This window comes from Felis catus, chromosome C1 (genome assembly GCF_018350175.1).
Source record: "Felis catus isolate Fca126 chromosome C1, F.catus_Fca126_mat1.0, whole genome shotgun sequence".
In the NCBI taxonomy this organism is placed as follows: domain Eukaryota; kingdom Metazoa; phylum Chordata; class Mammalia; order Carnivora; family Felidae; genus Felis; species Felis catus.
Genome location: NC_058375.1, coordinates 33,193,392 through 33,221,198, shown reverse-complemented (window position 1 = coordinate 33,221,198; position 27,807 = coordinate 33,193,392). Strand labels below are relative to the sequence as shown.

Here is a 27,807-nt window from a genome sequence, read left to right as displayed (position 1 = left end):
ACTTTTAGGAGGGCATACAATTCAGAGGTCCAAAACTAGCAAAAAAACCTCCTTGTATGTTAAAACATTTTGAAAGATATAAATGTGGCCATACCTAGACCATATTTTCCTAGTTCATTGATGATGTATCCTTTAGTGTATAATATATAAGTCAAATTGCCATCTTTCATTCCCTTTTGATGATCTAGTTCTAGGCTTTTGCCTGGACAGAATTCGATTGCATCTATTATCGTGCCAAGGCAGAGTAATACATTTGCCCAAAGTCTAACAAGTTTCTGTGAAAAAATACTTTTGGTGAAAAAGTAGAAAGACAAGAGTTAAAGGGCAAGATTAACAAGAGAGAAAAGAAGAATGAAAAAGAAAGAAAAGGGTTATCAAAATTATCAGATACAATGTTAAATAAAAACAGCAAAAATCTCTCAGCTTTTTTGATATTTAGAGTATAGTCCAATTATGTAAAAAAAAAATCCCACATATATGTATATTTATAGAGAGAAGAAAGAAAAATTAGGACATTAACATATCCCCCTGGTGACATTATGGGCTATTAACATCTCCTTTCACTTTTCCATGCTTTCCAAATTTTCTACAAGAAGCATAAAATTATTTTAAAAAGCAGGAAAAGATTTAAAAATTTAATAATATATTAAAAGACAAACTTCTTGGGGAATGCTTGCTTATAATTAATTTTTCCACTCACATCATTTGGCAACAAATATCAAATTCTTATGATGATTAAGCCAAATGTACCCCCAAATAATTAATGTGATATGGGATTTTCTCAATTTACCAGAGTTCCTTTTCCTCTTCCTTTGGGCTTTCACTCTCTACTTCCAAAATTGGTTCTTTAGACACAAGATCTTTACAGATATTTTCACCTGTAATTAAATTAGTAGCTGCAGTTTTTCTCTCTACAGTAAAATGATTTAATTGTTCAAATTCTTGTGAAAGCTTCAAGACCTATAAAGTTAAAGTGAAAAGACAAATATTTTATTTTGCATACTCTTACAGATAATTATGAAAAAAAGTACATTTAGTCATTTAGTCCATTAAATGCTTAAATAATTATTGACAAGTAATATAAATTAACATCTAATTGAAGGATCTTCTTCTAGTTTAACTTAACACTTTGCAGTTGTTATATAATTAATCCATTTTTACCATAGGCATAAGGATGCATAAATCCATGGTTTTAAAGAAGGGTATTTTTGGAGAGAGGGAGAGAGAGAGAGAAAGATAAAGCAAATGTAGTACCAACCATGTTAACATTGGAGAGGTGAGGGTACATGGGCATTCTTTTTGCTATTTTGCAACTTTTCTATAAGTTTGAAATTATTTCAAAATAAAAAGTTTTTTAAGTGAGAGAGAGCCAGATTAGCAGGATAGTGATACGGCTCTCTCATTTTTGTATTATATTCTTATTGCCTACATTTACCTCCTGTGTTAAACTATCCAATGATATTTCATAAGACGAGATCCTTTAACTGCACAGTGTGAGGGTAACTCACTTTGCTGACAAGATCCCACAAACAAAGCTTAGTTATAGGCTATGCCCCATAATCTACCTTCCCAGACAGCAAACCCCATGTTCTGAATCTTTCCCTCCCTAAGTCACATACTATTTGATCCATATCCCAATCGCTCAGCAACTTGTACCCTGCTTTCAGGATAAAAACTTCACATAAATGAGGCCTGGACTTAGTCCTCCATTTCACATGTACTAAAATATAACCCAGTATCTTTTAACTGTGTGTTCAAGCCTTCACTTCTTTCTGCCATTTTAATCAAGACCCAGAGAATAACTGAGGAAGGGAATTTTCAGCCCAGAGTTGTTAATAATAGGTGGGACTCCAGAAATTACACTATAGGCAACCTCCAATGTTGACTAACCCTGGTCTGGCAGCCATTTTTACACTTGGAGAACAAAGTGGGGTCAGGACATTTAAATATTTTTCTAATTCTAAGTATAAGCCTAATTTTCAGTATAACTGAAAAAAAAATGCTTTGATTCAAAGATTTAAAGTTGAAGACACTTAAGTAAACTTGTTTGTTTTGAGTACTGGGGGGTGGTGGTTAAAATAGACCTAACATAAAGTTTACCATCTTAACCAGTTTAAGTGTGTGGTTCCGTGGTATTAAATATATTCACACGGTTGTGCAGCCACTGCCACCATCCATCCCCCGAACTCATTTCATCTTGTAAAACCCAATACCTATTATACAATTACACCCTTTTCTTGTCTCCCCCAGTCCCTGGGCAACCACCATTAATTACACTTTCTGTCTTTATGATTTTGACTACTCTGAGTACCTCATATAATTGAAATCACAGTGTTTGTGTTTTTGTGATTGGTTTATTTCACTTAGCATAAAGTCTTCAAGATTCATCCATGTTGTAGCATATTGCAGAATCTCCTTCCTTTTTAAGGCTCAATGACTTTCCATTGTGTGTATATACCACAATTTGCTTATCTATTCATCCATCAAGAAACACTTGGGATACTTCTAAGCTTTAACTGTTGTGAATAATGCTGCTGTGAAAATGGGTGTGCAAATATCTCTTCAAGACTCTGCTTTCAATTCTTTTGGGTATATCTCTCTAGATAGCGGAATTGCTGGATCATTTGGTGGTTGTATTTTTGAGCAAACCTTTTACATTATAATATGTGCTCCAAAATTTAAGCTTTTGGGAAACTGACTCAAAGTAAAAAAAAAAAAAAATTCACAGATTAATTCTAAGAGTGAAAGACTGAAGTCTATTCTGAGTCATAGCTTGGCTTATAGCCTATAGCATATGGGAATTTATTCTATAATAATAAAAGAAACTCCAATTTACATGTAATCTCTTATTGAAAATTAATTTCCTTTTATTGTATCCTCATAAGAGATAAAGGCAAACACTGAACATTTAAATAATTAATTCAGTCTCACCTTTGTTTCTAATTCAGAATTCTCTCTTTGTAGCAGGTCATATGTTATTAAATAAATGTCTCTGTATTCTGCTGCCCTTGGAAGACTTTGAATTTCATTATAAAGGCATATAAGTTCTGACCTTGATTTTTGCAACTCCTGATTAAGAAATAAAGACATTTAGTAAAATGAGATTTTCCCCATAAAAGGTATAATATTTCTAAAATGGAATCTTTGAAACAACTGTCACAATTTTTTTTTTTGCTTTTTTCCCCCCAACTTATTCTTCTAGCAGAACTACTTTTAAGAAAGTAGTTAAGGTAGTTAAGTAGTAAAGTTTACTTAAGTCAATTAATGAAACTGAGCATTCTTAGCTTCTATCACTCACAGGTGAAGGACTGGGTTTCTAGAGTTCTTCCTACTTTTTGCAAGGCTTGTAGAGAGGGTACATTCTTCAGCAACTCCTGCACTAATTATATTTTCTTTCTTAAAGTGTATCTTTTTTCAAATGTACCTTTTACAGAATAACTAGTCTTTAATCTTGTGACAACCTCATGCAGAAGGGCTACTGAAACAGGCTCAGAGAGTGTAAGTGGCCTGCCCAAGTTCACATAGCCAGGAAGTGGTAAAGCTGAGATTCAACCAACTGACCAACTTCAAACTCTGTGTTCTTCACAACAAATTATGCTGCCTTAGTTAATAACGTGTATTCAGTGACTTAATCAACTAGGGCTTCCTCTAATCCTCTGATTTCTTCCCCCTATATTTGTGAGAGAAAACCCTTTAGTTATATGTAGAGTCTTATCAAATTTCTACATTGATGACATGGAAGATGTAGTTTGGCTGGTGGATGACTGAGGCCTGAGAGTTAGTCTGTGGTGTCCTATGAAGGAAACAGATGATATTAAATTTACTTTAGGAAAGGAGTTACATGGTATTTTCCCAAAGCCTTCAAATCAGAAGGAGAAGAGAATGTTGATGAGGAAAGTGTTGGGCAAAAAGGAGAGAGAACAGAGAGTGGCCACAGGAAGAAGGCAAGTGGTATCAGTTTCCTACCTCATTGTATTGGAAATTCCTGTAGGTCATCAGGATGGGATTTGGGGCATTGCACTGGCTGTCACCCACCCTGCAAACTGATTAAATGTCACCATCCTCTAAATTGGTGATCTAGACTTCCATGGACTCACTTCCAGGTCTCTCTTTTAAATATAGGCTGGTTGTCTCCTGATAGACCTTTCCAAGATGTTAGAACAAGCCGTTAAAAGGAGAGACAAGTCCATGACTCTATGGCCACCATAATAATCAAACCACCTACTACTTAAAGGTCTCTTTTTGGCTAGTGCTGGAGCTGGAACTCAGCGTGAGGGAACAACAGTCACCCCATTATGACTAACAGAAACACATATTCTGGAGCTACTATTTATTTTAAAATCAAAATAAATGGTAACATGAAATCCCTAAATTAGGAATGCAAAAAGAGGAGAATAACATCCTGAGTGGCAGAATACCTCACTATCAACTTTCAAAGCCTTCTGTACAGTATTAAGATCAGATGTCGATTGCTTTCTCCTTTCTCTCTCTTCTGACAACTTACTTTCAAATACGTCAATTTTTTCTTGGCTCATTTTCAAAATCTGCAAAAAAGCATTTTCCATAATTATTTCTACATACAATAATGTTTCCTATAAATTCTAATAATACTAATTTACACCCTAACTAAATTATAAAGTCACCTAAAGGAGATATAAAGCTGGGAAAAATAGTTCATGGTACCATAGTTCGTAAGAGACATTTTTCTCTCTGAGTCTGTTTTCTCAACTGTAAAATGGAGCTAATACTTGTCCTACATACATTATGGCCATCAGAGTAGGAATAAAGTGAGATTTTGAAAGTATTCTGTAAATGTTAAGCACCTACCAAATGCAAAGTATTGTTGAAATCTTTCTAAATTCGTTGGTAATAATAATTGCAATAATAATGAGATCAGCTAATAGTTAGTTAGTGCTTAGCATATGTCAGACATTACGGTACATGTTTCACTTGCACAATCTCATTTTATTTTCCCAGAACCCTACACAATTGGAACTACTTTTTTTTTTCTTTTTACAGAGAACAGAGGTGAGGCTCAGCTATATTTACTTAAGCTGAAGAAAGGAAAGGGTGGATCAACCAAAGAGTTTTACCTAATTAAATTTTGGACAAAAGTATGCTGGAGCTTTGCTTGTACTTCTGGATTCATAATTTACTGCCAGATATGTATTCATTTGACCTACAGGTTTTTCCAAAATTAATCCATTAGTTTAGTAACGTTGATTATTAATAATTTCCCTTTTTTGTGTTTAATATCAATAAAACAGGAAGAGATGGGTTGGAAAGAATGGAAAAGGAAACTGGAAAAATGGATGCTAAAACCTCGGTGTAACTTTTGCAAATCCTCCTGTCTAAGGGCATAGAAAAAAGACCTGGCTAAGAATGAGGTCGACTTCTTAACAGCACCGTACAAGGATACAGGAAAGGATATCACCCACCCTCTTCTGCCCTGGTGAATGTTTCTGCACATCCATACCTGACACCCTGAGCATTCAGCACTCAAGGCAAAGCTCTTCTTGGCCCCACCCCTCCACCACCTGAGATGCCTCCGTGCAAAGTGTAGGGAAATGGTTCAACTCCCCTCATTTCCTTTGTGTTTTTTAGCATAAGAATGTCATGTATTTTAATGCCATAACTTTTAAAAGATAGTTTTCAAAAGGATATATATTTGAAATCTCCCATAATTTATGCCATTCTAAAAATAATTATGCACTTAAGCAATTTATGTCCTTCACAGACTTCATGGTGACCAAAGTTTCAAGCAGAAATACACAGGAAAAGGGCAGCAAACAATGTGAGAGATGAGCAGTGGGATGGCGAGAGCTCTGGGTAGCTGAAGGGAGCCTACCTCATCTGTCAGGCAACAGCAAACAGAGGGAAGCACTGACTGACATGCTAAGGAACTGCCTGACTGGAACAGGGTAGCTACCAACGGCTCTGGAGAACGGTGTAACAGCTTGGAATTTTCCACTTTCAGTGTTCCACTACCTGAAAGGTGGGGATCATCTAATGCTCTGAACCAAACTGTGCCTCCTGGGCACAGTATGACAAGTGTTCCTGCCATCCGTGCTGTGTGCTTGCACTGTGCTCTGCCCTTGCACAGGCATAGCCAATGGGGTGGCGGATGTGGGTGCCAGACAGGAAGAAACATGCCAGGTCATCACCTCCAGGTTCATGTGCTCAGTGTTGGGCATGCTGTAACCCCCATCAGTTATAATAAATCCCCTATATAAAGTCCTCCATAAATCCTCATAAGAGTTAATATGATGAACAAAATCAGCTGGAAGGCCAGACAAACCTGGAATAACTCCTAGCTCTGTCTCTTACATTGTTCAAGTTCCTTTAAATTCTCTCAAATATGAAGTGGGACTATCTCTCCTACCTTGGGGAGGGTTGTTATAGGGATTACATGAGACTATGTTTATAAAACATCTGGAACAGAACATGGCATATGAGAGATGCTTGACATATTGTGGCTATTATCATTCTTACCAGATACCTAGCATTTCTTCTCTTTTAAGCATTTTCTCTGAGAATATGCATACTAGCCACATTAAGAGGATCTAATTAATGATAAATCTGTCTGCATATAGAAATTGGTAAGGAATACAGATCATTATCTTGAGGACTTGGTTTAAAGGATTTCTTTTCTAAATTATTTGTTCTTCTTTTAAAATTAAAAAAAAATTAATGAAATACTTATTTGTTTTTGGGAAGGGGGCACAGAGAGGGAGGAAGGGAGAGAACCCCAAGTTAGCTCCATGCTGCCAGCACAGAGCCTGATGCGGGCTGGATCCCATGGAACTGTGAGATCATGACCCGAGCAGAAACCAAGAGTTGGGCGCTTAACTGACTGAGCCACCCAGTAGTCACTAAATTATTTGTTCTTTTTAAGTCACCCCCTCTCATTTATTTTCAGAAGAATTCTTATGGGGAAACTGCCTCCAGGGCTCCCAGAAATGGAAGCTTCTCTGGTCGGTGTGGAGGCAGAAGGCCTGGAGCTTTGCATCTGTAGAACGTCAAGGATCCCTAAAACACAATTGGAAAGTCACAGTGGCAAAAATGTGGGTTTTGTAGTCAGTTGAAATTTGAGATCTTCCATATTTATGAATTTGTGATCTTGGTTTCCTCACTATGCAGAAGACGGAACGATACTTACCTCCCAGAATTTTCTGTTAACATTACATGAGTTATATCAAACCCACAGCAGAGTCATTACAACATTGTAGGCACTCAGATCTTAATTTCCATCCTTTTACTTTCTATTTGTAGGAAACAGAAAGTAAAGTAGTCAGAGACCAGGAATGATGGCATGAGGCACCTGAGCACCCGTCTAAAAGCTGATGATGCAGGCCAAGGGGAGTGTGACCCTGCACCAAGATCTGAAGCTCCTAACCCCCAGATTACAGCATTCAGTTCACTCGATTACGCTGCTGAGAATGATTCTTTGGTTAATACTGAGTGATATCACCATTGCCTGGCTGCTAAACACAATCAAGAAAGCTTCAGTCTTTTTCTTCTTGAAAGATCACAAGAGAACTTCAATGGCAAAAATCTATTTAGTTACTTCCTCTTTCCTCAAGAAATGACTTAAAAAAATTTTTTTTAATGTTCTTATTTTTGAGACAGAGAGAGACAGAGAATGAGCAGGGGAGGGGCAGAGAGAGACGGAGACACAGAATCTGAAGCAGGCTCCAAGCTCTGAGCCGGCAGCACAGAGCCCGACACGGGGCTGGAACCCACGAGCTGTGAGATCATGACCTGAGCTGAAGTTGGACGCCCAACTGACTGAACCACCAAGGCGCCCCAAGAAATGACTTTAAAAGGCCATTTAAGTATAATTTATTACTTATTCATTGAATACCTTTTCTAATTTTAAAGACTTCTATTTGTAAACACTCTTAAAGGGAAGAAACATATATTTACAATGTTCCTTCTTAGCCCCTTCCAGGGGGCTCTATGTGGGATGAAATGAAAGGATCATTAAAAGTCAATATAAATCTTTATTATTTTAGAAATCCACACATATTTCAAGTCTTGATGACAAGGTAAAGAAAACTGGTTTATACCATAGCTGCAGGACTAAGATCAGACAGAAAAAAACCCTGGTATTTAATACTAAACATGATAGGAAAATGTGTTTTCTTTTCTAAACATGTTTAAAATAAGACAGATGCTCATTTATTCAGAATGTCATAGATAACATCTATCATAGAGGGAGGTGGATTTACCAGTTACTCTACAAGAATCTTTTCTACCATCCAGAATTCTGTGGGGTGCCTGGGTTTGGTTGAGTGTCTAACTTTGTCTCAGGTCATGATCTCCCAGTTTGTGGGTTCGAACCCTGCATTGGGCTCTGTGCTGACAGCTCGAAGCCTGGAGCCTGCTTCGGATTCTGTGTCTCCCTCTCTCTCTACCGCCCCACCCCCACCCCCCCACCAGCGATCTTTCTCTCTCTCTCAAAATAAACATAAAAAAAAAAAAAAAAGGATTCTGTGATACAGAGGGCCACATGGAACTGTACCCCTGGTAGGTATCTCTCTCTTCAGGAGAGAACTTGGCGCACACTTCCCAGGCATCCTCCAGTGAACAACTGAGCATGGTCAGGGATATTAAGGCCTGGCCATTTCTGGTTAATGTGGAATTTCGTCACAGGTTATCACAGAGCCAAAGCCCTGTTGGTCTGAATGAGACTTCTCAGAGCTACACCACAGGCTGAGGTTCTTCCTTCCAATCTTCCTTCCATCTCCCTCTTCTTTAACAGATATCAGACCTGAATCACGATCTAAAGGCTTTGCTAGCCCATGTCTGCCCTTCCCTGATCCTTCTCAGGTACCACCCCCAATAACTCTCCTGTAATTCTAGGTTTGTCTTGGTGCCTGCTTCCCAGATCAGTCTCCTTTCAGTGGATATATGGGTGACAGAACAGGAATGGGCCACAGTCATGGTCACCATCAAAGACAAAAGAAAATGACCATTTGTTTAAAGACATGAATATAAGCATCCAAGAAGCTCAATGAACTGGAAGAAAGATGAAATCAAGGAGACCCACACCAAGACACATTATAATTAAACTATTGAAAGGCAAAGACAAAGAGATAATCTCAACTGAAGCAAGAGAGAAGTGACTTGTCACTTACAGGAGATCCTCAATAAGATCCTCAATAATCCTCAATTATTGAGCAGATTTCTCATCAGAAACTTTGGAGGCCAGAAGGCTGTGGGCTGATATATTCAAAATGCTAAAAGGAAAAACCTGTCAGCCAAGAGTTCTATATCCAACAAAACTGTCCTTTCAAGAGTGAGAATGAAATTAAGACATTCACAGATAAATAAAAGCTGAGGGAGTTTGTTACTACTAGACCTTCCCTGTGAGAAATCCTAAAGGGAGTCCTGCAGGTTGAAATGAAAAGATACCAGACAGTAACTCAAAGCCATATGAAGAGATAAACATCTCAGTAAAGGTAAATACATGGGCAATTATAAAAGCTAGTATTATAGTAACAATGGTTTAAAACTCAACTTTTTTTCCACATGATTTAAGAGATGAATATATTGTTTAAAATTATTAGCCTAAAAGCTAGTATTATTGTAACTTTCATTCTAATTCCATAATTTGGTTTCTATGTAATTTAAGAAACTAATACATTTAAAAAAGCAATTATTAGTTCATGTTTTTGGACACACAATATATAAAAATGTAATTTTGGGATGTCAGTTACTGAGAGCAGAGCTGTAAATGAGTAGAATTTTTGCATACTATTACAGTTAAGCTGGCATAAAGTCAAATTAGAGTGTTATAACTTTAGCATGTTAAATGTAATCTCTATGGTAACCACAAAGAAAATAGTTATAGAGTATACTCAAAAGGAAATGAAAAGGAATTAAAATGTTTTATTACCAAAAAATCAACTATACACAAGAGAGACAATAATGCAGGAAATGAGGGGGACAGAGCTATAATGCACATAGAAACATGGCAAAATGACAAAAGTCCTACTGTAATAATTACTTTAAATTTAAGGTAATTATCTCTACAATCAAAAGACAGACATTGGTATCATGAATAAAAACAAAACATGATCCAACTATATACTGTCCACACAAGATTCACTTCAGATTCATAGATGCAAACAGGTTGCAAGATAAAGGATAAAAAAAGTTTTTCATGCAAACAGTAACAAAAGATGGCAGGGCTAGTTAAACTAATATCAGACAAAATAGACTTTACATCAAAAAAAATTACAAGAGACAAAGAAGGACATTACATATTAATAAAACATTCAATACAGCAAAAAGATATAATAGTACCTAATCACCAACCAAAATATATAAGGCAAAAATTGGCCAAACTGAAAGAAGATGGAGACATTTCTACAACAAGAATTGGAGACTTCAATACCTTTTTCTTTCTTTCTTTCTTTCTTTCTTTCTTTCTTTCTTTCTTTCTTTCTTTCTTTTTCTTTTTTTTTCTTTTTGATTGAGAGAGAGGGTGCAAGTTATCAAGGGGCAGAGAGAGAGAGAGAGAGAGAGAGAGAGAGAGAGAGAGAGAGAAGCAGGGCTCACCTGGGGTTCATGTTTTTACTCGAAGCGGGGCTCAAGCTCACCCGATGTGGGACTCGAACTCACAAACTATGAGATCATGACCTGAGCTGAAGTCAGATGCTTAACGACTGAGTCATCCAGGTACCCCTCAATATCCTACTTTCAATAATGGATAGAACAGCCAGATATAAAATAAGTAAGGAAACAGGACTTGAACAACACAATAAAGCAGTAATATTTAACAGACATACAGGACACTCTACTCAATGACAACAAAGCACTCATCCTTCTCAAATGCACACAGGTCATTCTCCAGGACAGACCATATTTTAGGCCACAGACTAAATCTTAACAGATTTTAAAAGACAGATTGGTAATATGGTAATACAAAGTATCTTCTCTGATCACAGTAGGATGGAGACAGAAATTAAGAACAGAAGGAAAACTGGAAAATTCACATATTTTTTTTTTCAACATTTATTTATTTTTGGGACAGAGAGAGACAGAGCATGAACGGGGGAGGGGCAGAGAGAGAGGGAGACACAGAATCGGAAACAGGCTCCAGGCTCCGAGCCATCAGCCCAGAGCCCGACGCGGGTCTCGAACTCACGGACCGCGAGATCATGACCTGGCTGAAGTCGGACGCTTAACAGACTGCGCCACCCAGGCGCCCCTGGAAAATTCACATATTTGTAGAAATTAAACAACTTACTTTTAAACAACCAATGGATCAAAGAAGATATCACAAGCGAGATTAGGAAATACCCAGAGATGAATGAAAATGAAAGTACAACATAGCAAAACTTATGAGAAGTAATAAAAGGGGGAAATTTATAGCAATAAATGCTCACATTAAAGAACAAGAAAGATTTGAAATCAACAACCTAACTTTATAATTTAAGAAAGTATGAAAAGAACAACAAATTAAATCCAAACATAGTAGGAAGAAATAATAAAGGTTAGAGCACAGATAAAATAAAGAATAGAAAATCAATATATAAAATCAGTGAAACCAAAAATTGGTTATTTGAAACGATGAACAAAATTGACAAACCTTCACCTAGACTAAGAAAAAAAAAAGACTCAAATTACTAAAGTAAGAGTTGAAAATGAGTATATTACTACTGATTCTACAGAAATTAAAAAAAAAATTATAAGAGTACTCTGAACAGGAGCACCTGGATGGCTCAGTTGGTTGAGCTTCCAGCTTCAGCTCAGGTCATGATCTTGCAGTTCATGAGTTCGAGCCCTGCATCGGGCTCTGTGCTGACAGCTTGGAGCCTGGAGCCTGCTTCAGATTCTGTTTCTCCCTCTCTCTCTCTGCCCCTCCCCCATTTGTGCGCGCGCGCGCTCTCTCTCTCTCTCTCTCTCTCTCTCTCAAAAATAAATAAAAACATTTAAAAAAAGAGTACTCTGAACAATTGTACACAATAAATTAGACAACATACACGAAATGGACAAATTCCTAGAAACACAAAACCAACAAAGACTGAATCATAAAGAAACAGAAAATTTGAATAGACCTATAATGAGTAAGGATACTGAGTCAGTAATCAAAAATCTCCAGTACAGAGAAAGGTCTCAGGCCTGATGGCCTCACTGGTAAATGCTACCAAACATTAAAAAAAGAACTAACACCAAGCCTTCTCAAACTTTTCCCAAAACTTGAAAGGGAAGAAACACTTTCTAACTCACCCTGTGAGGTCAGCTTACCCTGCCATGAAAGCCAGACAAAGATACTATAAGGAAGAAAAAACTACAGACCAATATCCTTTATGAGAATTGATGTAAAAATCCTCAAAAAATATTATCAAAATGAATTTAACATCATGTTAGAAGGGATATACACCATAACCAAGTGAGATCTATTCCTGAAATGTAAGTATGGTTCAATATACAGAAATTAATAATTGTGATACACCACATTAAAAGTATGAGGGAACATTGACATGATCATCTAATTGGTGCAGAAAAAGCATTTGACAGGATTCAACACCGTTTCATGATTAAAAAAACATTAAAGAGGGGCGCCTGGATGCCTCAGTTGGTTAAGTGTCTGACTCTTGATTTTCAGTTAGGTCTTGATCTCAGGGTTGTGATTTCAAGCCCTGCATTGGGCTCCATGCTTGGCATGGATCCTACTTAAAACAACAACAACAATGACAACAACAAACCACAAAATAAACTAGGAAAAGAAGAAAACTATCTCAACATAATAAAGATTTAGAAGAGACCCACGGTGAACATCATATTCAATGGTCAAAGACTGAAAGCTTTCCCAGTAAGATCAGGAACAAACTTTCACCATTTCTATTCAACATAGTATTGGAAATTCTAGCCAGAGCAATTAAGCAAGAAAAAAATAAATAAAAGACGTCCAAACTGGAGAAGAAGAAGCAAAATTATCTCTGTTTGCAGATGATATAATCTTATATGTAGGAAACCTTAAAGATTCCACAGTTAGACTTAATAAATGAATTTAGCCAAGTAGCAAGACACATAGTCAACACACAAAACTCAGTCACACTTCTACATGGTAACAATGAGCAATCTGAAAAGGAAATTACAAAAACACTTCTATTTATAGTAGCATCAAAAAAAATAGTTAGGAATTAATTTAGCCAAGGAGGTGAAAGACTTGTACAATAAAAACTAGAAATCATTGCTGAAAAAAAATTAAAGAAGAGAAAGTAATGGAAACACATTCCATGTTCATGGATTGGAAGACTTAATATTATTAAGATGTCAATACTATCTAAAGCAATCTGAAGATTCAATGCAGTCTCTATCAGAATCCCAATGACATTTTTTTTTTTTGCAGAAATAGAAAAACCCATCTTAAAATTCATATGGAATTTCAAGGGATGCTGAACAGCTAAAACTATCTTGAAAAAGAAGAACAAAGCTTCAGGACTTATACTTCCTGATTTTAAAATATGCAGGGTGCCTGGGTGGCTCAGTCAGTTAAGGGTCCAACTCTTGATTTCTGTTCAGGTCATGATCTCACAGTTTGTGGGACTGAGCCCCATGATGCTCTGTGCTGGAGCTCTGTGCTGACAGCATGGAGCCTGCTTGGGATTCTCTCTCTCTCTCACTCTCGCTCTAGCTCTCTGCCCCTCCCCCGCTCACATGCGCATGAGCATGCACTCTCTCTCTCTCTCACTCAAAATAAACACGTCTTAAAAATTTAGTACAGGGGTGCCTGGGTGGCGCAGTCGGTTAAGCGTCCGACTTCAGCCAGGTCACGATCTCGCGCTCCGTGAGTTCGAGCCCCGCGTCAGGCTCTGGGCTGATGGCTCGGAGCCTGGAGCCTGTTTCTGATTCTGTGTCTCCCTCTCTCTCTCTGACCCTCCCCCGTTCAAGCTCTGTCTCTCTCTGTCCCAAAAATAAATAAATGTTGAAAAAAAAAATTAAAAAAAAAAAATTTAGTACAAAGCCAGAGTAGTCAAAACAGTGTGGTACAGGCATAAATACAGACATATAGGCCAATGGAATAGAATACAGAGCCCCAAAATAAACCTGCATGTATATGGTCAAATGATTTTTTTTTATGTTTATTTAGTTTTGACAGAGAGAGAGACAGATAGAGCATGAGCAGGGGAGGGGCAGAGAGAGAGGGAGACACAGAATCTGAAGCAGGCTCCAGACCCTGAGCTGTCAGCATAGAGCCCGATGTGGGGCTCGAACTCAGACTGTGAGATCATGACCTGAGCTGAAGTCAGTCGCTCAACTGACTGAGCCACCCAGGTGTCCTGATATGGTCAAATGATTTTTGACAAATGTGCCAAGACCATTCAATGGGAAAAGACCAGTCTTTTCAACAAATGATGCTGAAAAAATTGGACATCCACTTACAAAAAGAATGAAGTTGTATCCTAACAGCATATATAAAAATTAAAAATGAATCAAAGATTTAAATATAAGATGTAAAACTATAAAGCTCATAGAAGAAAATATGCAAAAAGCTTTATAACATTAAATTTGGCAATGATTTCTTGGATGTGACATCAAAGGCACAGGCAATAAAAGAAAAAATAGACAAACTGACCATGAAATTTAGAATTTTTTGTGCATCAACACAGATGAAATGAAACCTATGGAAAGGAAAAATATTTGCAATTATATAGCTGATAAGGGATTGATATAAGCAGAATATATAAAGAGCTCCCAAAACTCAACAACATAACAACAACCTGATTTTAAAATACGCAACGGACTTGAATAGATATTTCTCCAATGATGACATATGATTGATCAATAAACACATGAAAAGATGTTTAACATCATTAATTATTAGGTAAATGCAACTCAAACCACAATGAGAAACTACCCTGTACTCATTAGGATAGCTACCACCAAAACCACAGAAAATAGGTGTTGTTGATGATGATATAGAGAAATTGGAACCCTTGTGAAACTGTTAGTGAGAAAGTAAAATGGTGTTGTCACTGTGGAAAACGGTATGATGGTTCTTCAACAAAATGAAAGCCAGTTACTATAATCCAGCAATTCCACATCTAGGTATATACCCAAAAGAATTGAAAGCAGGGACTTGAATGGATATTTGCACACTTGTGTTCATAGCAGTGCTATCCACAACAGCCAAAAGGTTGAAGCAGCCCAAGTGTCCCTTGATGGATGAATAGATACACAAAATGTGGCAATACAATGGAATTTCAGCCTGAAATAGGTAGGGCATTCTGACATGTGGTACAACAGGGATGAAACTTGGAAGATATCATGCTAATTGAAATGTGAGTCACCAAAGGACAAATAGTGAATATGATTCCCCTTAGTGAGGTACCTAGAGTAGTCCAAATCATAGAGACAGAAAGTAGAATGGCGGTTACCAGCGGCTGGGAGGAAGGGCAGAAGAGGGAATTATTGGTTAACGAATACACAGTTTCAGGTTTGCAAGATGAAGGGAGTTCTGGAAGTAGATGTTAGTAATAGCTGCACAACATTGTGAATGTGTTGGGGCGCCTGGGTGGCGCAGTCGGTTAAGCGTCCGACTTCAGCCAGGTCACGATCTCGCGGTCCGTGAGTTCGAGCCCCGCGTCAGGCTCTGGGCTGATGGCTCAGAGCCTGGAGCCTGTTTCCGATTCTGTGTCTCCCTCTCTCTCTGCCCCTCCCCCGTTCATGCTCTGTCTCTCTCTGTCCCAAAAATAAATAAACGTTGGAAAAAAAAACAAAACACATTGTGAATGTGCTTACTATCACTGAACTGTACACTTAAAAATAGTTATGTGTATTTTATCACAATAACAAACATTTTTGAAAAACAAAAGTAGAACAAAGACTTTTGCAGACAAAAAGAAAAAAAAAAAAAACAAAAAGTTGATCACTAGTAGATCTATACCAGGAGAAATGTTGAATCATGGTTTTTAGGCTAAAGAAGTATGGTACCAGGTAGAAATTTGGATCTATGCAAAGCAATGGTGAACTCTAGAAGTGGTCAGTATGTGGTTAAATATGAAATGCTTTTGTTTTCCCCTTAAAAGTTTCCCCTTAAAAGGCTTAAGCAAAAATAATTAACAATATATTATAGGATTTATAACATCGAGTGTTGTTCTTTTTTATTGAAGTTCATTCAATTTATCTCTTTCCTCTCATATTTTACCATAAGCATCACGGTCAAAACAGGCCACACCTTATACATTTTGTTCAGAAATCACCACAGTTAAATATCCAAGTTTATCACTTCCAGGTTCTACTTTCCACTCAGTGGTAAAACATAATTCAACCACGTTCTCTGCTACTTTATAACAAGGATCATCTCTTCTTCAGAGTCAAATAGGGCATGTTCCTCACTGCTCTCTGAGGCCTCACCAGAAGCAGCTTCAAAGTTCATGTTTCTAAGCAACATTCCGATCATGGCAATCTACGTATTCTCCGAGAGACAGAAGCTTTCCCTATAGTCTCACTTCTTCATGAACTCTCACCGGAATCACCTTTAAGTCTGTATTTATACCAACAATCCCTTCAAGGCAATTTAAGCTTTTTCTATCTAGCACCCCAACATTACTCCAGCTTCCACATGTAATACAAGTACAAAGCCACTTCTACTGTTTTAGCTATTTGTTATAGAAGGTACCTCACTTTTTGGTACCAAAATGTCAACGAGTTTCTGCGGGCTGCCATAACAAAGTACCACAAACTGGGTAGCTTAAAACGACAGAAATTTATTCCTCATCACTCTGGAGGCTGGAACTCTGAAGTCAAGCTATTACCAAAGCAATGTTCCCTTTGAGACTCTGGGTAGAATCTTTCCTTGCCTCTTCTAGCTTCTGGTGGTGGCTGTCAATCCTTGGCATGTCTTGGCTTGTACCTGCATCCCTCCAATCTCTCCATCTGTCATCACATGGCACTCCCTGTGTGTCTCTGTCTTCACATAGCATTTCCTCTTCTCACAGGTACGCCGGTCATATTGGATTAGGGCCCATCCTAATGACCTCATCTTAACTTCACTGCATTTGCAAAGACCCTGTATCCAAATGAGGTCGTGTTCACAGGTACTAGGGGTTAGGACTTCAACATATTTCAATGGAGGCACAATTCAGTCCATGACAGGGATTAATAAATAGAGTATATAAAGAGCTCTTGCAATAAAAAGACAACTCCATTAAAACTGGCAAAGAATATGAATAGGCATTTTCTTTTTTTAATGCTTATTTATCTTTAAAAAAATTTTTTTAATGTTTATTCATTTTTGAGAGACAGAGAGAGAGACAGAGCATGAGCAGGGAAGGGGCAGAGCGAGAGGGAGACACAGAATCTGAAACAGGCTCCAGGCTCTGAGCTGTCAGCACAGGACCCAATGCAGGGCTCGAACCCACGAGCAGCGAGATCATGACCTGAGCCAAAGTCGGATGCTCAACCGACTGAGCCACCCAGGCACCCCTTTATTTATTTATCTTGAGAGAGAGCTCGCTTGCTCGCATGTGTGCATGCGTGAGTGCGCGTGAGTGCACACACACGTGAGCAGGGGAGAGGCAGAGAATGAGGGAGAGAGAGAATCCCAAGCAGGCTCCACCCTGTCAGCACAGAGCCCAACATGGGCACGTCCCACAAAGCATGAGATCATGACCTGAGCTGAAGTGAAGAGTTGGATGCTTAAAAGACTGAGCCACTCAGTCACCCCATGAATAGACATTTTCTAAAGAAGATATACAAATGGCCAATAAGCATAAGAAGAGATGCTCAAGATTACACAGGAAACACAAATCAAAATTACATTAAGATCCTACTTCACACCCACTAGGATAGCTATAATAAAAAAGATAAGACTATAACAAATATTGGTGAAGATGTGGGGAAATTGGAATTCTTATACACTGCTGATGGGAATATTATATGGAACAACTGCTTTGGAAAACAGCCTGGCATTTCTTCAAAAGGGTAAACAGAGAGTTAACATTTGACCCAGCAATTTCACTCCTAGGTACATACCCAAAAGAAATGAAAACATGTCCACACAAAAAGTTTGCATTATTCAAAATATCCACAAAGTGGGAACTACCAAATGCCCCTCAATTGACGAATGGAAAAACAAAACGTGGTATAATCCATGCAATGAAATATTATTTAGCCACAAAAAAGAGATAAAACACTTACCTATGCTATGATAGGCTTGAGTCTTGAAAATATTATGCTAAAGTGAAAGAAGCCATATGCAGAAGACCACATATTTTATGATTCCATTTGCATGAAATGTACCGGATAGGCAAATTCTTAGAGACAAAAAGTAAATTAGAAGTTGCCAAGAGGCTGGGGGCTAAGGGAATGGAGAATGACTACTAATGGATATGGGGTTTCTTTTGGGGAGATAAAAATGTTCTGAAATTAGACAGTAGTGATAATTGCATAACTTTGTGAGTATACTAAAATTCACTGCACTGTACACTTTAAAAGGGTGAATTTTATGGCAATGTAAATTATACTCCCATTTTTTTTTTAAAGAATAAATGTAATTCTACATAGGTAAGAACTGTGTGCTAAAAACTACAAAACATTGCTGAGACAAATTAAAGACCCAAATAAATGGAAAAATATAGACCATGTTAACACATTGGTGGACCCAATATTGTTAAAATATAAATTCTTCCTCAATTGATCTGAACATTCAATGCCATTCCAATCAAAATCCAGGGGCGCCTGGGTGGCTCAGTTGGTTAAGCGGCCGACTTCAGCTCAGGTCATGATCTCGCGGTCCGTGAGTTCGAGCCCCACGTCGGGCTCTGTGCTGACAGCTCAGAGCCTGGAGCCTGTTTCAGATTCTGTGTCTCCCTCTCTCTGACCCTCCCCATTCATGCTTTGTCTCTCTCTGTCTCAAAAATAAATAAACGTTAAAAAAAAAAATTCAAAATCCTACATGGCATTTTTGTCAAAACTGACAAGCTCATTCTAAAATGTATATAGGGGAGTACCTGGGTGGCTCAGTCAGTTAAGTTTCCTACTCTTGGTTTCAGCTCAAGTCATGACCTCATGGTTTGTGAGTTTGAGCCGTGTGTTGGGCTCTGCACCGTCAGCGCAGAGCCTGCTACAGTGCAGAGCCTGCTTAGGATTCTCTCTCTCCCCCTCTCTCTGCCCCTCTCCTGCTCATGTTTGCTCTCTCTCTCTCTCTCAAAAATAAATAAATACACTTTAAAAAATAAAATATATATGGGAATGCAAAGGACCTAGAACAGTCCAAACAATTTTAAAAAAAGAAAAACAGAGTTGGAAAGGTTTTCTTTCTGATTTTAAGACTTACAATAAAACAACAGCATGGCATTATTTAAGAATAAACGTAGATTAATGGAACAGAATAGAGTCCAGAAACTGAGCTGTATAACTAATTTTTGCTAAAGGAGCCAAAGTAATTCGATAAAGAAATAACTCTCTTTCCAATAAATGGTTCTGGAATAATTGGATATACATTTGGAAATAAATGAACCTCAACCCTTACATCACACTATATACAAAAATGATCTCTGATGGTTCATAAATCTAAATGTAGAAGCTCAAACTATACAACCTTTAGAAGAAAAGAGAGGAGAAATATTTTGTGTCCTTGGTTCTTAGATGGCTTTTATGTCCTATCATAAAATTATAAAAGAAAACTTTGATGAATTGGGATCCATCAAAATTTTAAAACAACTACTCTTCATAAAACACTGTTTTAAAAGACGAAAAGACAAGCCACAGACTGAGAGAAAATATTGAAAATACATCTATCTAATGAAGGACAGTTATCCAAAAAATAGAAAGAATTCCTACAACTTAATATAAATAACTGAATTAAAAACGAGCAAAATATTTGAACAGAGGTTTCATAAAAGAACATACACTAATGGCCAATAAACACATCAAAACATACTCATTAGATACTCTCAAAAGTCAAATTAAAAGCACCGTGAGATACCATTACGTGTCCACTAGAATGTCTAGAATTCACAAGACTGACAATAACAATGTTGTTGAAGATGAGGAAGCAACTGAAACTTCCATACCATCGTCAATGGGAATGTAAACTAGTACTACTACTTTGGAAAGCAGTCTGGCAGTTTTTCATACAGTTAAACATGCACTGACTCTATGACTTGATAATTCCACTACTAGGTATTTATCCAAGATGAAAAAAAAAAAAAACACCTGGTATGAGGATACTAGTGACAGCTTTATTTTATAACAGTCAAAACCTGAAAATAATCTGAATGTTCTATCAACCAGTGGGTAGACAAATAGTTTATGGTATATCCGCATACAGAGATATTACTCAGCAATATAAAACATGAACTCGACACAGGCAGCAACATGGATAAATCTCAAAAGCATCATTTCAAGTGAAAGAAGCCAAACACAAAAGAGTATATACCAGATGATTCTATTTATTAGAAATTCTAGAAAACGTATTATAACAGAAAGTGGTGGAGTGGGGACAGGGCAGGGAGCGGTGTGATGGCAAAGGGGGAGGGAGCTAATGAATATGTTAGGCTAATGAATGTGTTTTCTTTCTTGATTGCAGTGGTCGGTTGCGGTTATACAGGTGTATGCACCTGTCAAATCTCATTGAACTCAACTCTTAAAATATGTATGTCTGTATTGTATTAGGTATTTCAATCAAGCTATTTTATAAAACAAATACAAATAACTTTTAAACATATGAAAAATGCTCAGTCTTACTGTAAATAGATAAATAAACATGAAAACTACATTTGGATACCCATTCTCAGCTCTCATTTAGTAAAAACACAAAATTTTGACAATATATTCAGTTGGTGAATTTTTTACCAAGTGGTTTTCACATGCATTGCTGAAGGAGAGGAAAATGGGATAATTCTCTCTGAGGGATATCGGGCAATATCTACCCAAATTACAGATGTATCTAATCTCTAATCCCATAATCCCATTTCTGTGACTCTATCCTACAGAAACACCTGCATACATGTGCAAAAGACTAGAAACAACCCGTGTTCATCAGAGGAGACTGGTTAAATGTAGTACATCCACACAATAGAAAGCTACACTGCTCTAAAGAATGAGGAAAACTTGGGGCGCCTGGGTGGCTCAGTTGGTTGAGCGTCTGACTTCAGCTCAGGTCATGGTCTTGCAATTCGTGAGTTCAAGCCCCATGCTGGGCTCTGTGCTAACAAACAGCTCAGATCCTGGAGGCTGCTTTGGATTCTGTGTCTCCCTCTCTCTCTCTCCCCCTCCCCTGTTCATGCACTGTCTCTGTCTTTCAAAAATAAATAAATGTTAAAAAAAAAAATTAAAAAGAAAAAAGAATGAGGAAGACTTTTTTTGTATGATACAGAAGGATCTCTCTTTTGTATGATACAGAAGTAAAAAGAAAAAGAAATCAGGAAGGGAGGAAATCTGAGTAAATATTCAAATTTCTTACATTTGCATAAAGACATACTGGAAGGATAAGTAAGAAACTAATCAAAATAGTTATTAATAATCAACTTGCTTGTAACTAGAGCCCTACTGAGTGTTTGGGGAATGATTTTGGTAAAAGTTACTGCAGTCTTGATTGTAAATTCCTTCTTTTCTTTCCTCCACTCCTCATTCCCTGCTTTTCTTCCTTTCTTTCCTACAAAAATGTACTGCTTATATGGAAAAGGGTTTTGGAAGACAAGAAAGGACACTAACTCCTTGGGTCAAAGCCAAGAAATTCTGTAGCTGTAGTTTCCATGATACCTAAGAGGTCTGGGCTATAGGGCCCAGGGAGCTACAATAAAAACAGCTCTCATGAATGAGACCCCTCAGCAACAAGGGATGTCACTCATCTTAAGTATATAAGAGGAAAGCCCCCCAAAGCAGTCTAGCTCCTTGCCCTGAGTGTCTGAAACAGCCCTATCTAACACATACTGGCTCCTGCTTCATTCCAGCCCTAAAGTCGATCACTTTGTCCACCGCTTCAGATGCTGATCACACTGAAAAGACTAGACACTGTACATGGTGTCTAGGCCGTTCTCGTTCTCTACCCTGGTTTATTACTTTAAGTGTGGCTCCAACTACCCCCTCTCCCACCATTGGTTGATTCTATAAATCAACTTCATTGTGATGATTAAAAATGCTCAAATTGGTTGTCTCTTTGTAAGATTCCTTTCCTCTTTTCTTTAAAAGAAATAATCCATCACATTCTTCACATACATTTTCCCTGTGGGGAAGAAGTGAACAGAAACACATCCTCTGAACCCCAATTTCTTCCTCCACTCTAATTGGCTGAGCAATAGAAAAAGAGGCAATAAGAGGAGAGTAATAAATGATCAGCACCAATCGCTCTGGTATACTCTGCAAAAATGGGACTCACTTCAAAATATGAAACCAGAAAGAATAGACTTTCAAATACCTGTTCTCTCTGTTCAGCACCCACAGTTTTCCCAGGGGAGTGGTTTCCAAGTTGCTTATTCTCTTGAGATTCATGAATCTTTCCTTTGAGCCTTTCAACCTTAAATACAAAAGTATTTTAAATATGAGAGTATGGGGTTGGGGAGGGGGTTTGCTTTGCTATTAAAAGGTACTAGTAATACATGAATACATTCTTCACGAAAAAAATTCAACTAACACACATAGGTTGATAGAGTAAAAAGTGGCTCAGTGGGTTAAGCTTCCGACTCTTGATCTTGGCTCAGGTCATGATCTCATGGTTCTTGAGCTCGAGCCCTGAGTCGGGCTCTGTACTGACAGTGCAGAGCCTGCTTGGGGTTCTCTGTCTCCCATTCTCTCTGCCCTTCCCCCACTCACACGCTCCATCTCAAAATGAATAAACTTAAAAAAAATGATATTATCCTATCATAACCTTATGCCACAATCCCTTTTCCCTTTCCAGAAACAACACTGTGTGGGATGTACCCTTCTTGAATTTTATCATGCAGGTGTATATATGTACATGCATGTATTAAACATATAAGTATATGCCAGTATTAAATATATAAATTTACAAAGACTAAGACAACTTGAACAGTCATTGTTTATTCATGCTTATGATTACATTTAAAAATTATGATAAAACATACGTAACACAAAATTTACCATGTTGACCTTTTTAAAAAAGTTTTATTTATTTATTTATTTATTTTGAGAGAGAGAGCATGAGACAGCATGAATGGGAGAGGGGCAGAGAGAGAAGGAGAGAGAGAATCCCAAGCAGGCTCCACACTGTCAGCATAGTGCCTGATTTGGGGCTCAATCCCATGAACAGTGAGATCACGACCTGAGCCGAAATCGAGTTGGACGCTCAACCAACTGAGCCACATGGGCGTCCCTACCACGTTTAAGCATTTGACCATTTTTAAGCACACAGTTCAGTACTATTAAGTACATTCACACTATTATGTAACCATCACCATCATCAGTCTCCACAATTCTTTTCATTTTCCAAAACTGAAACTCTTTACCCATTAGATAAGAACTCCCTATTCTGTCCCTCTCTTTCCCCCCAGCCCCTGGCAACTACCATTCTATTTTCTGTCTCTGTGATTTTGCTACTCTAGGTACCTCATATAAAGGGAATCATACACTATTTGTCCTTTTGTGACTAACATTTTAATTAACATAATGTCTTCAAGTTTCATCCCTGTTGTAGCACAGGTCAGAATGCCCTTCAGGCTGAGTAATATTCCATTTTGTTTATCTATATATTCCAAATGTATGTGCCACATTTTGTTTATCTATTCATCCATCAAGGGACACTTGCATTGCTTCAACCTTTTGGATGTTGTGGATAACACTGCTGTGACATGAGTGTGCAAATCTGTTCAAGTCCCTGCTTTCAATTCTTTGGGTATATACTCAAAAGCAGAATTGCTCAATCATATGGTAATTCTACATTTACTTTTTTTTTTAATTTTTTTATAACATTTATTTATTTTTGAGACAGAGAGAGACAGAGCATGAACGGGGGAGGGTCAGAGAGAGGGAGACACAGAATCTGAAACAGGCTCCAGGCTCTGAGCTGTCAGCACAGAGCCCGACGCGGGGCTCGAACTCACGGACCGCGAGATCATGACCTGAGCCGAAGTCGGCTGCTCAACCAACTGAGCCACCCAGGCGCCCCTACATTTACTTTTTAAAGAAAGTACCATGCTGTTTTCTATAGTCACTGCAATACTATTTTTCATTCTCAATAACAATGCACAAGGGCTCCAATTTCTCCATATTACTGTCAACATTTTTTTTTCTGTTGTTTTGATAACAGCCATCCTCTTGGGTATTTATTCATTCTTGCAACAAAATTACTTGAGCAATTAGTTTATGTGGGCTGTTGTGTGAGACACTAGAGATATGACTGTAAAATGAATATAAACTAAAGTTGAAGAGACATATATCCAGAACTTAGAAGTCCATATTAAAAATCAATAAATACAGGGGTGCCTGGGTGGCTCAGTAGGTTGAGCATCCAACTTCAGCTCAGGTCATGATCTCACAGTTGGTGAGTTTGAGCCCTTCATTGGGCTCTGTGCTGACAGCTCAGAGCCTGGACCCTGTTTCAGATTCTGTGTCTCCCTCTCTCTCTGCCCCTCCCCCACTCGCGCTCTGTCTCTGTCTCTCTCAAAAATAAATAAACATTAAAAAAACTAAAAATTAAAAAAATCAATACATTACTAAAAAGAAATAATTCAACAATGCGGCACAACTCAAATTTATCCAATATAATAGAATAATAATTTCTATTTGCTAAATTAAGTGTAAACTGATATCTAAATCCCTTATTAAAAAGGTCCTAAACTGATATAAGAGCAGTAACATTACTGTTTAGCACAGGCAGCTAAAATGTATAAAATATAAATACTGATAGGTCATCTAAGTCACAGTATGGCATCTATCTGGGATGCTACAGCCGCCAGTATCAGTCCTCATTAATGACTATATATATATATATATATATATATATATATATATATATACACACACACAATTATATATATAGGTAATACATATCTATGTTGCTCTAGCTGCTGATTGTTATTTTATACACATTTAAATAAATTCTAAGAACAAATGACATTCAACAACTTACTACTTCTCCAAGCACTTTTTTTTCTGAGTCAAGTGATCGAACCCGATTTCTTAAAGCCAAAATTTCTTCATCCAGTCTCTGATTATGTTCCTTTGCTTTCTGTAGGTCAATTGAATCTAAAACAGAGAAAAGAACACAGTTTTTTTTTTGTTTGTTTCTCACACCAGACTAATGAGCTGGATATTTTAAACTTTTTTTTTTTAATGTTTATTTATTTTTGAGACAGAGAGAGACAGAGTGTGAACAGGGGAGGGGCAGAGAGAGAGGGAGACACAGAATCTGAAGCAGGCTCCAGGCTCTGAGCTGTCAGCACAGAGCCCGACGTGGGGCTCGAACGCACGGACCGTGAGATCATGACCTGAGCCGAAGTCGGACGCTTGACCAAATGAGCCACCCAGGCGCCCCAGAGCTGGATATTTTGAGGATAGGGTTTTTGGCACTAGAGGCTCTTGGAGGAGATGTACTTTTAAAGCAGTGGAGCCTACCTCCTAGAAGTTCAGCAGCAGAGAAAATTATCTTCCTACTTGCTTGTGGTCCTATCTCTCACACATACCACATACACTCCTAGACACTTCTATTCAGCAACAGTAGGGCCCCACAGACAACAAATGGTGAGCCACAAGCAGTGAATGGACAGATTTTCTAAGCTAAATCAAGTTAATGTATCAAAACCATCTTTCTGCCTGCAACACAGCCCAAAAAATGGTAGTCCACTCTAAGACCTGCTCTTTCCAGGGCTCATCAGTTTCCTTATTATTGCAAACTTGCTATGGGAAACTCTCCTGAATTTGTAGCTGATTCTTTTTAGCCATTTCCACATATATTTCTCTTATTTTTCTTCTTCTGCTTAAAAGTCTCCTTTGTTGGGACACCTGGGTGGCACAGTTGGTTAAACCTCTGACTCTTGATTTCGGCTCAGGTCATGATCTCACAGTCTGTGAGTTTGAGCTCCACATAGGGCTCTGGCTCTGTGCTGGTGGTATGGAGCCTGCTTGGGATTCTCTCTCTCTTTCCCTTTCTGCCCCTCCCTTGGCTTGTGCTTCCTCTCTCTCTCTCTCTCTCTCTCTCTCACACACACACACACACAAATAAATAAACTTAAAAAAGAGTCTCCTTTGTTTTCCCTCTTTATCACCTGTTTTGTATTAATTATTCCTTGTATTTTTCCTTTCTTCCTTTTTCCCCCCCCTTGCTTCCTTTTCCTTTCCCCCTCTTAGCATGTAATTTTTTTGATTTGAAAAGTGCTGAATACACACCAAAAAGAAAAAAAAATCATTCACAATCCCACCTTGTATATGTGTCAGTGGGTGGGTGCATATATACAGAGACAGAGACATTTGTTTTTTGGCTTGTGCAATTTTTCAAAGATTTAAATGATGCTACACAATCTGTCTGCAACTTTACCATATCGATGTATGGGTTTTGTTGTTGTTGTTGTTGTTTTGTGTCATGGATGTCTTTACAGGACTGTCCTTACAAAGTCATTTGCCATTTCTCATTTGGAACTACTTTTAAATTAGTTTTAGTCGTTCTTGGTTTTCATACAAATGGATTCTTAATATACATATTTTGTGTGTGTGAGGCTTCTTTCACTCAATATATATTTTGGGTATGCAGCTGTGTCATATCAGTAATGTATTCCTCTTTACTTTAGTCCATTTTATTCATACATCACTTACTAATCTACTGGTCTCAACGCATCCTCTCATTTTATTCTGCCCAGTGCGTTCATTTGCCCTACTGATGAAGATTCAGGTGTGTTGCCAATGACTTGCTCTCATAAACGATTCTAAAATCATTATCCTTTTTCATCAATCTTTAGGTACTTATGACATTACTTCCAAAAAACAAATCCCCAGAAATTGGACCACTGGATCAGCTGATATGTGCATTTAGGAAATGTAATAGATACTGCCAAAACAAATTTTCAAAAAGATTGTACAAAGTTACATTATGTACAATGACACTCCCCATTTGTCCACACTGGAGGTTACCAGAGTTTTAGTTTTCATAAATCTTAAAAATGCAGTTGAATTATGGCTTGTTTTAAATGCAATATTGTTTTCACTGATCACAAATGGAATATAGGCTTTTAGTTAAACAAACAAACAAACAAACAAACAAACAATGTTATGTTCAAACTGAATATTCTCATCTAACCCTTATTCACCACCCTCACCCAAAATAATATTAATACTTAGTAAATACTCTTCAAAAGATTCTATATACACATTCTAACATACAGACAAGGGTTTTATTAAAAATATTTAACAACTCTTAAAGCATGGACCTTCACCTGTAAGAATGAGCTCAGGAGGAAAATTCTAGAGAACTGCCAAGTATTATTCCTTTAGCGGCTGGGAAGACAGGGGCTGGAAGGAGCTGGGATAGTGGGGTAGGTGGTAGACAGTTGAAACACTCAGTGCAGCAGGTATTTACAACTTACGCAAAGTTATTCCGGTGTCTTCACGACTCTACTGCCCCACATTAATGTGTACCACTTCATCAAAGTCCTGTGGGCACACACACACATACACCCAGGCCCCCCAAATAAAAGCCAAAATAACACTGTCCCGCATATAGTACTGTACAACTTGCTTTTTTCACCTGATAACATATCACGGACATCTATTTGCATCATGCACATACATCTATGTCATTCTTATGAATAGATGCACAGCCACTTATTTGGCCAATTCATTGTGGAGAAACACAACTACTCCCAAAGTTACTTCTTACTCTCCATACTTTCACAA

The 27,807-nt window shown here is 37.8% G+C and overlaps 1 protein-coding gene across 15 annotated transcripts in view; it reads right to left on the bottom strand.

Annotated features, from left to right (window-relative positions):
* CCDC30 (coiled-coil domain containing 30) overlaps nt 1-27,807 on the bottom strand; it is a 132,805-nt gene that overhangs the window by 71,030 nt on the left and 33,968 nt on the right. For 10 of the 15 annotated variants that reach the window (XM_045035643.1, XM_019836799.3, XM_045035638.1 and 7 more), the window contains 5 exons: nt 25,052-25,167; nt 22,382-22,480; nt 4,419-4,544; nt 2,932-3,069; nt 791-960 (listed from right to left, as the gene is read on the bottom strand). In XM_045035643.1, the coding sequence (XP_044891578.1) occupies nt 791-960; nt 2,932-3,069; nt 4,419-4,544; nt 22,382-22,480; nt 25,052-25,167 (649 nt within the window). Of the gene's footprint in view, nt 1-790; nt 961-2,931; nt 3,070-4,418; nt 4,545-5,848; nt 5,976-22,381; nt 22,481-25,051; nt 25,168-27,807 lie in introns of those variants that run through there. The other 5 variants (XM_045035639.1, XM_011284688.4, XM_045035644.1 and 2 more) reach the window with 5 other exon arrangements.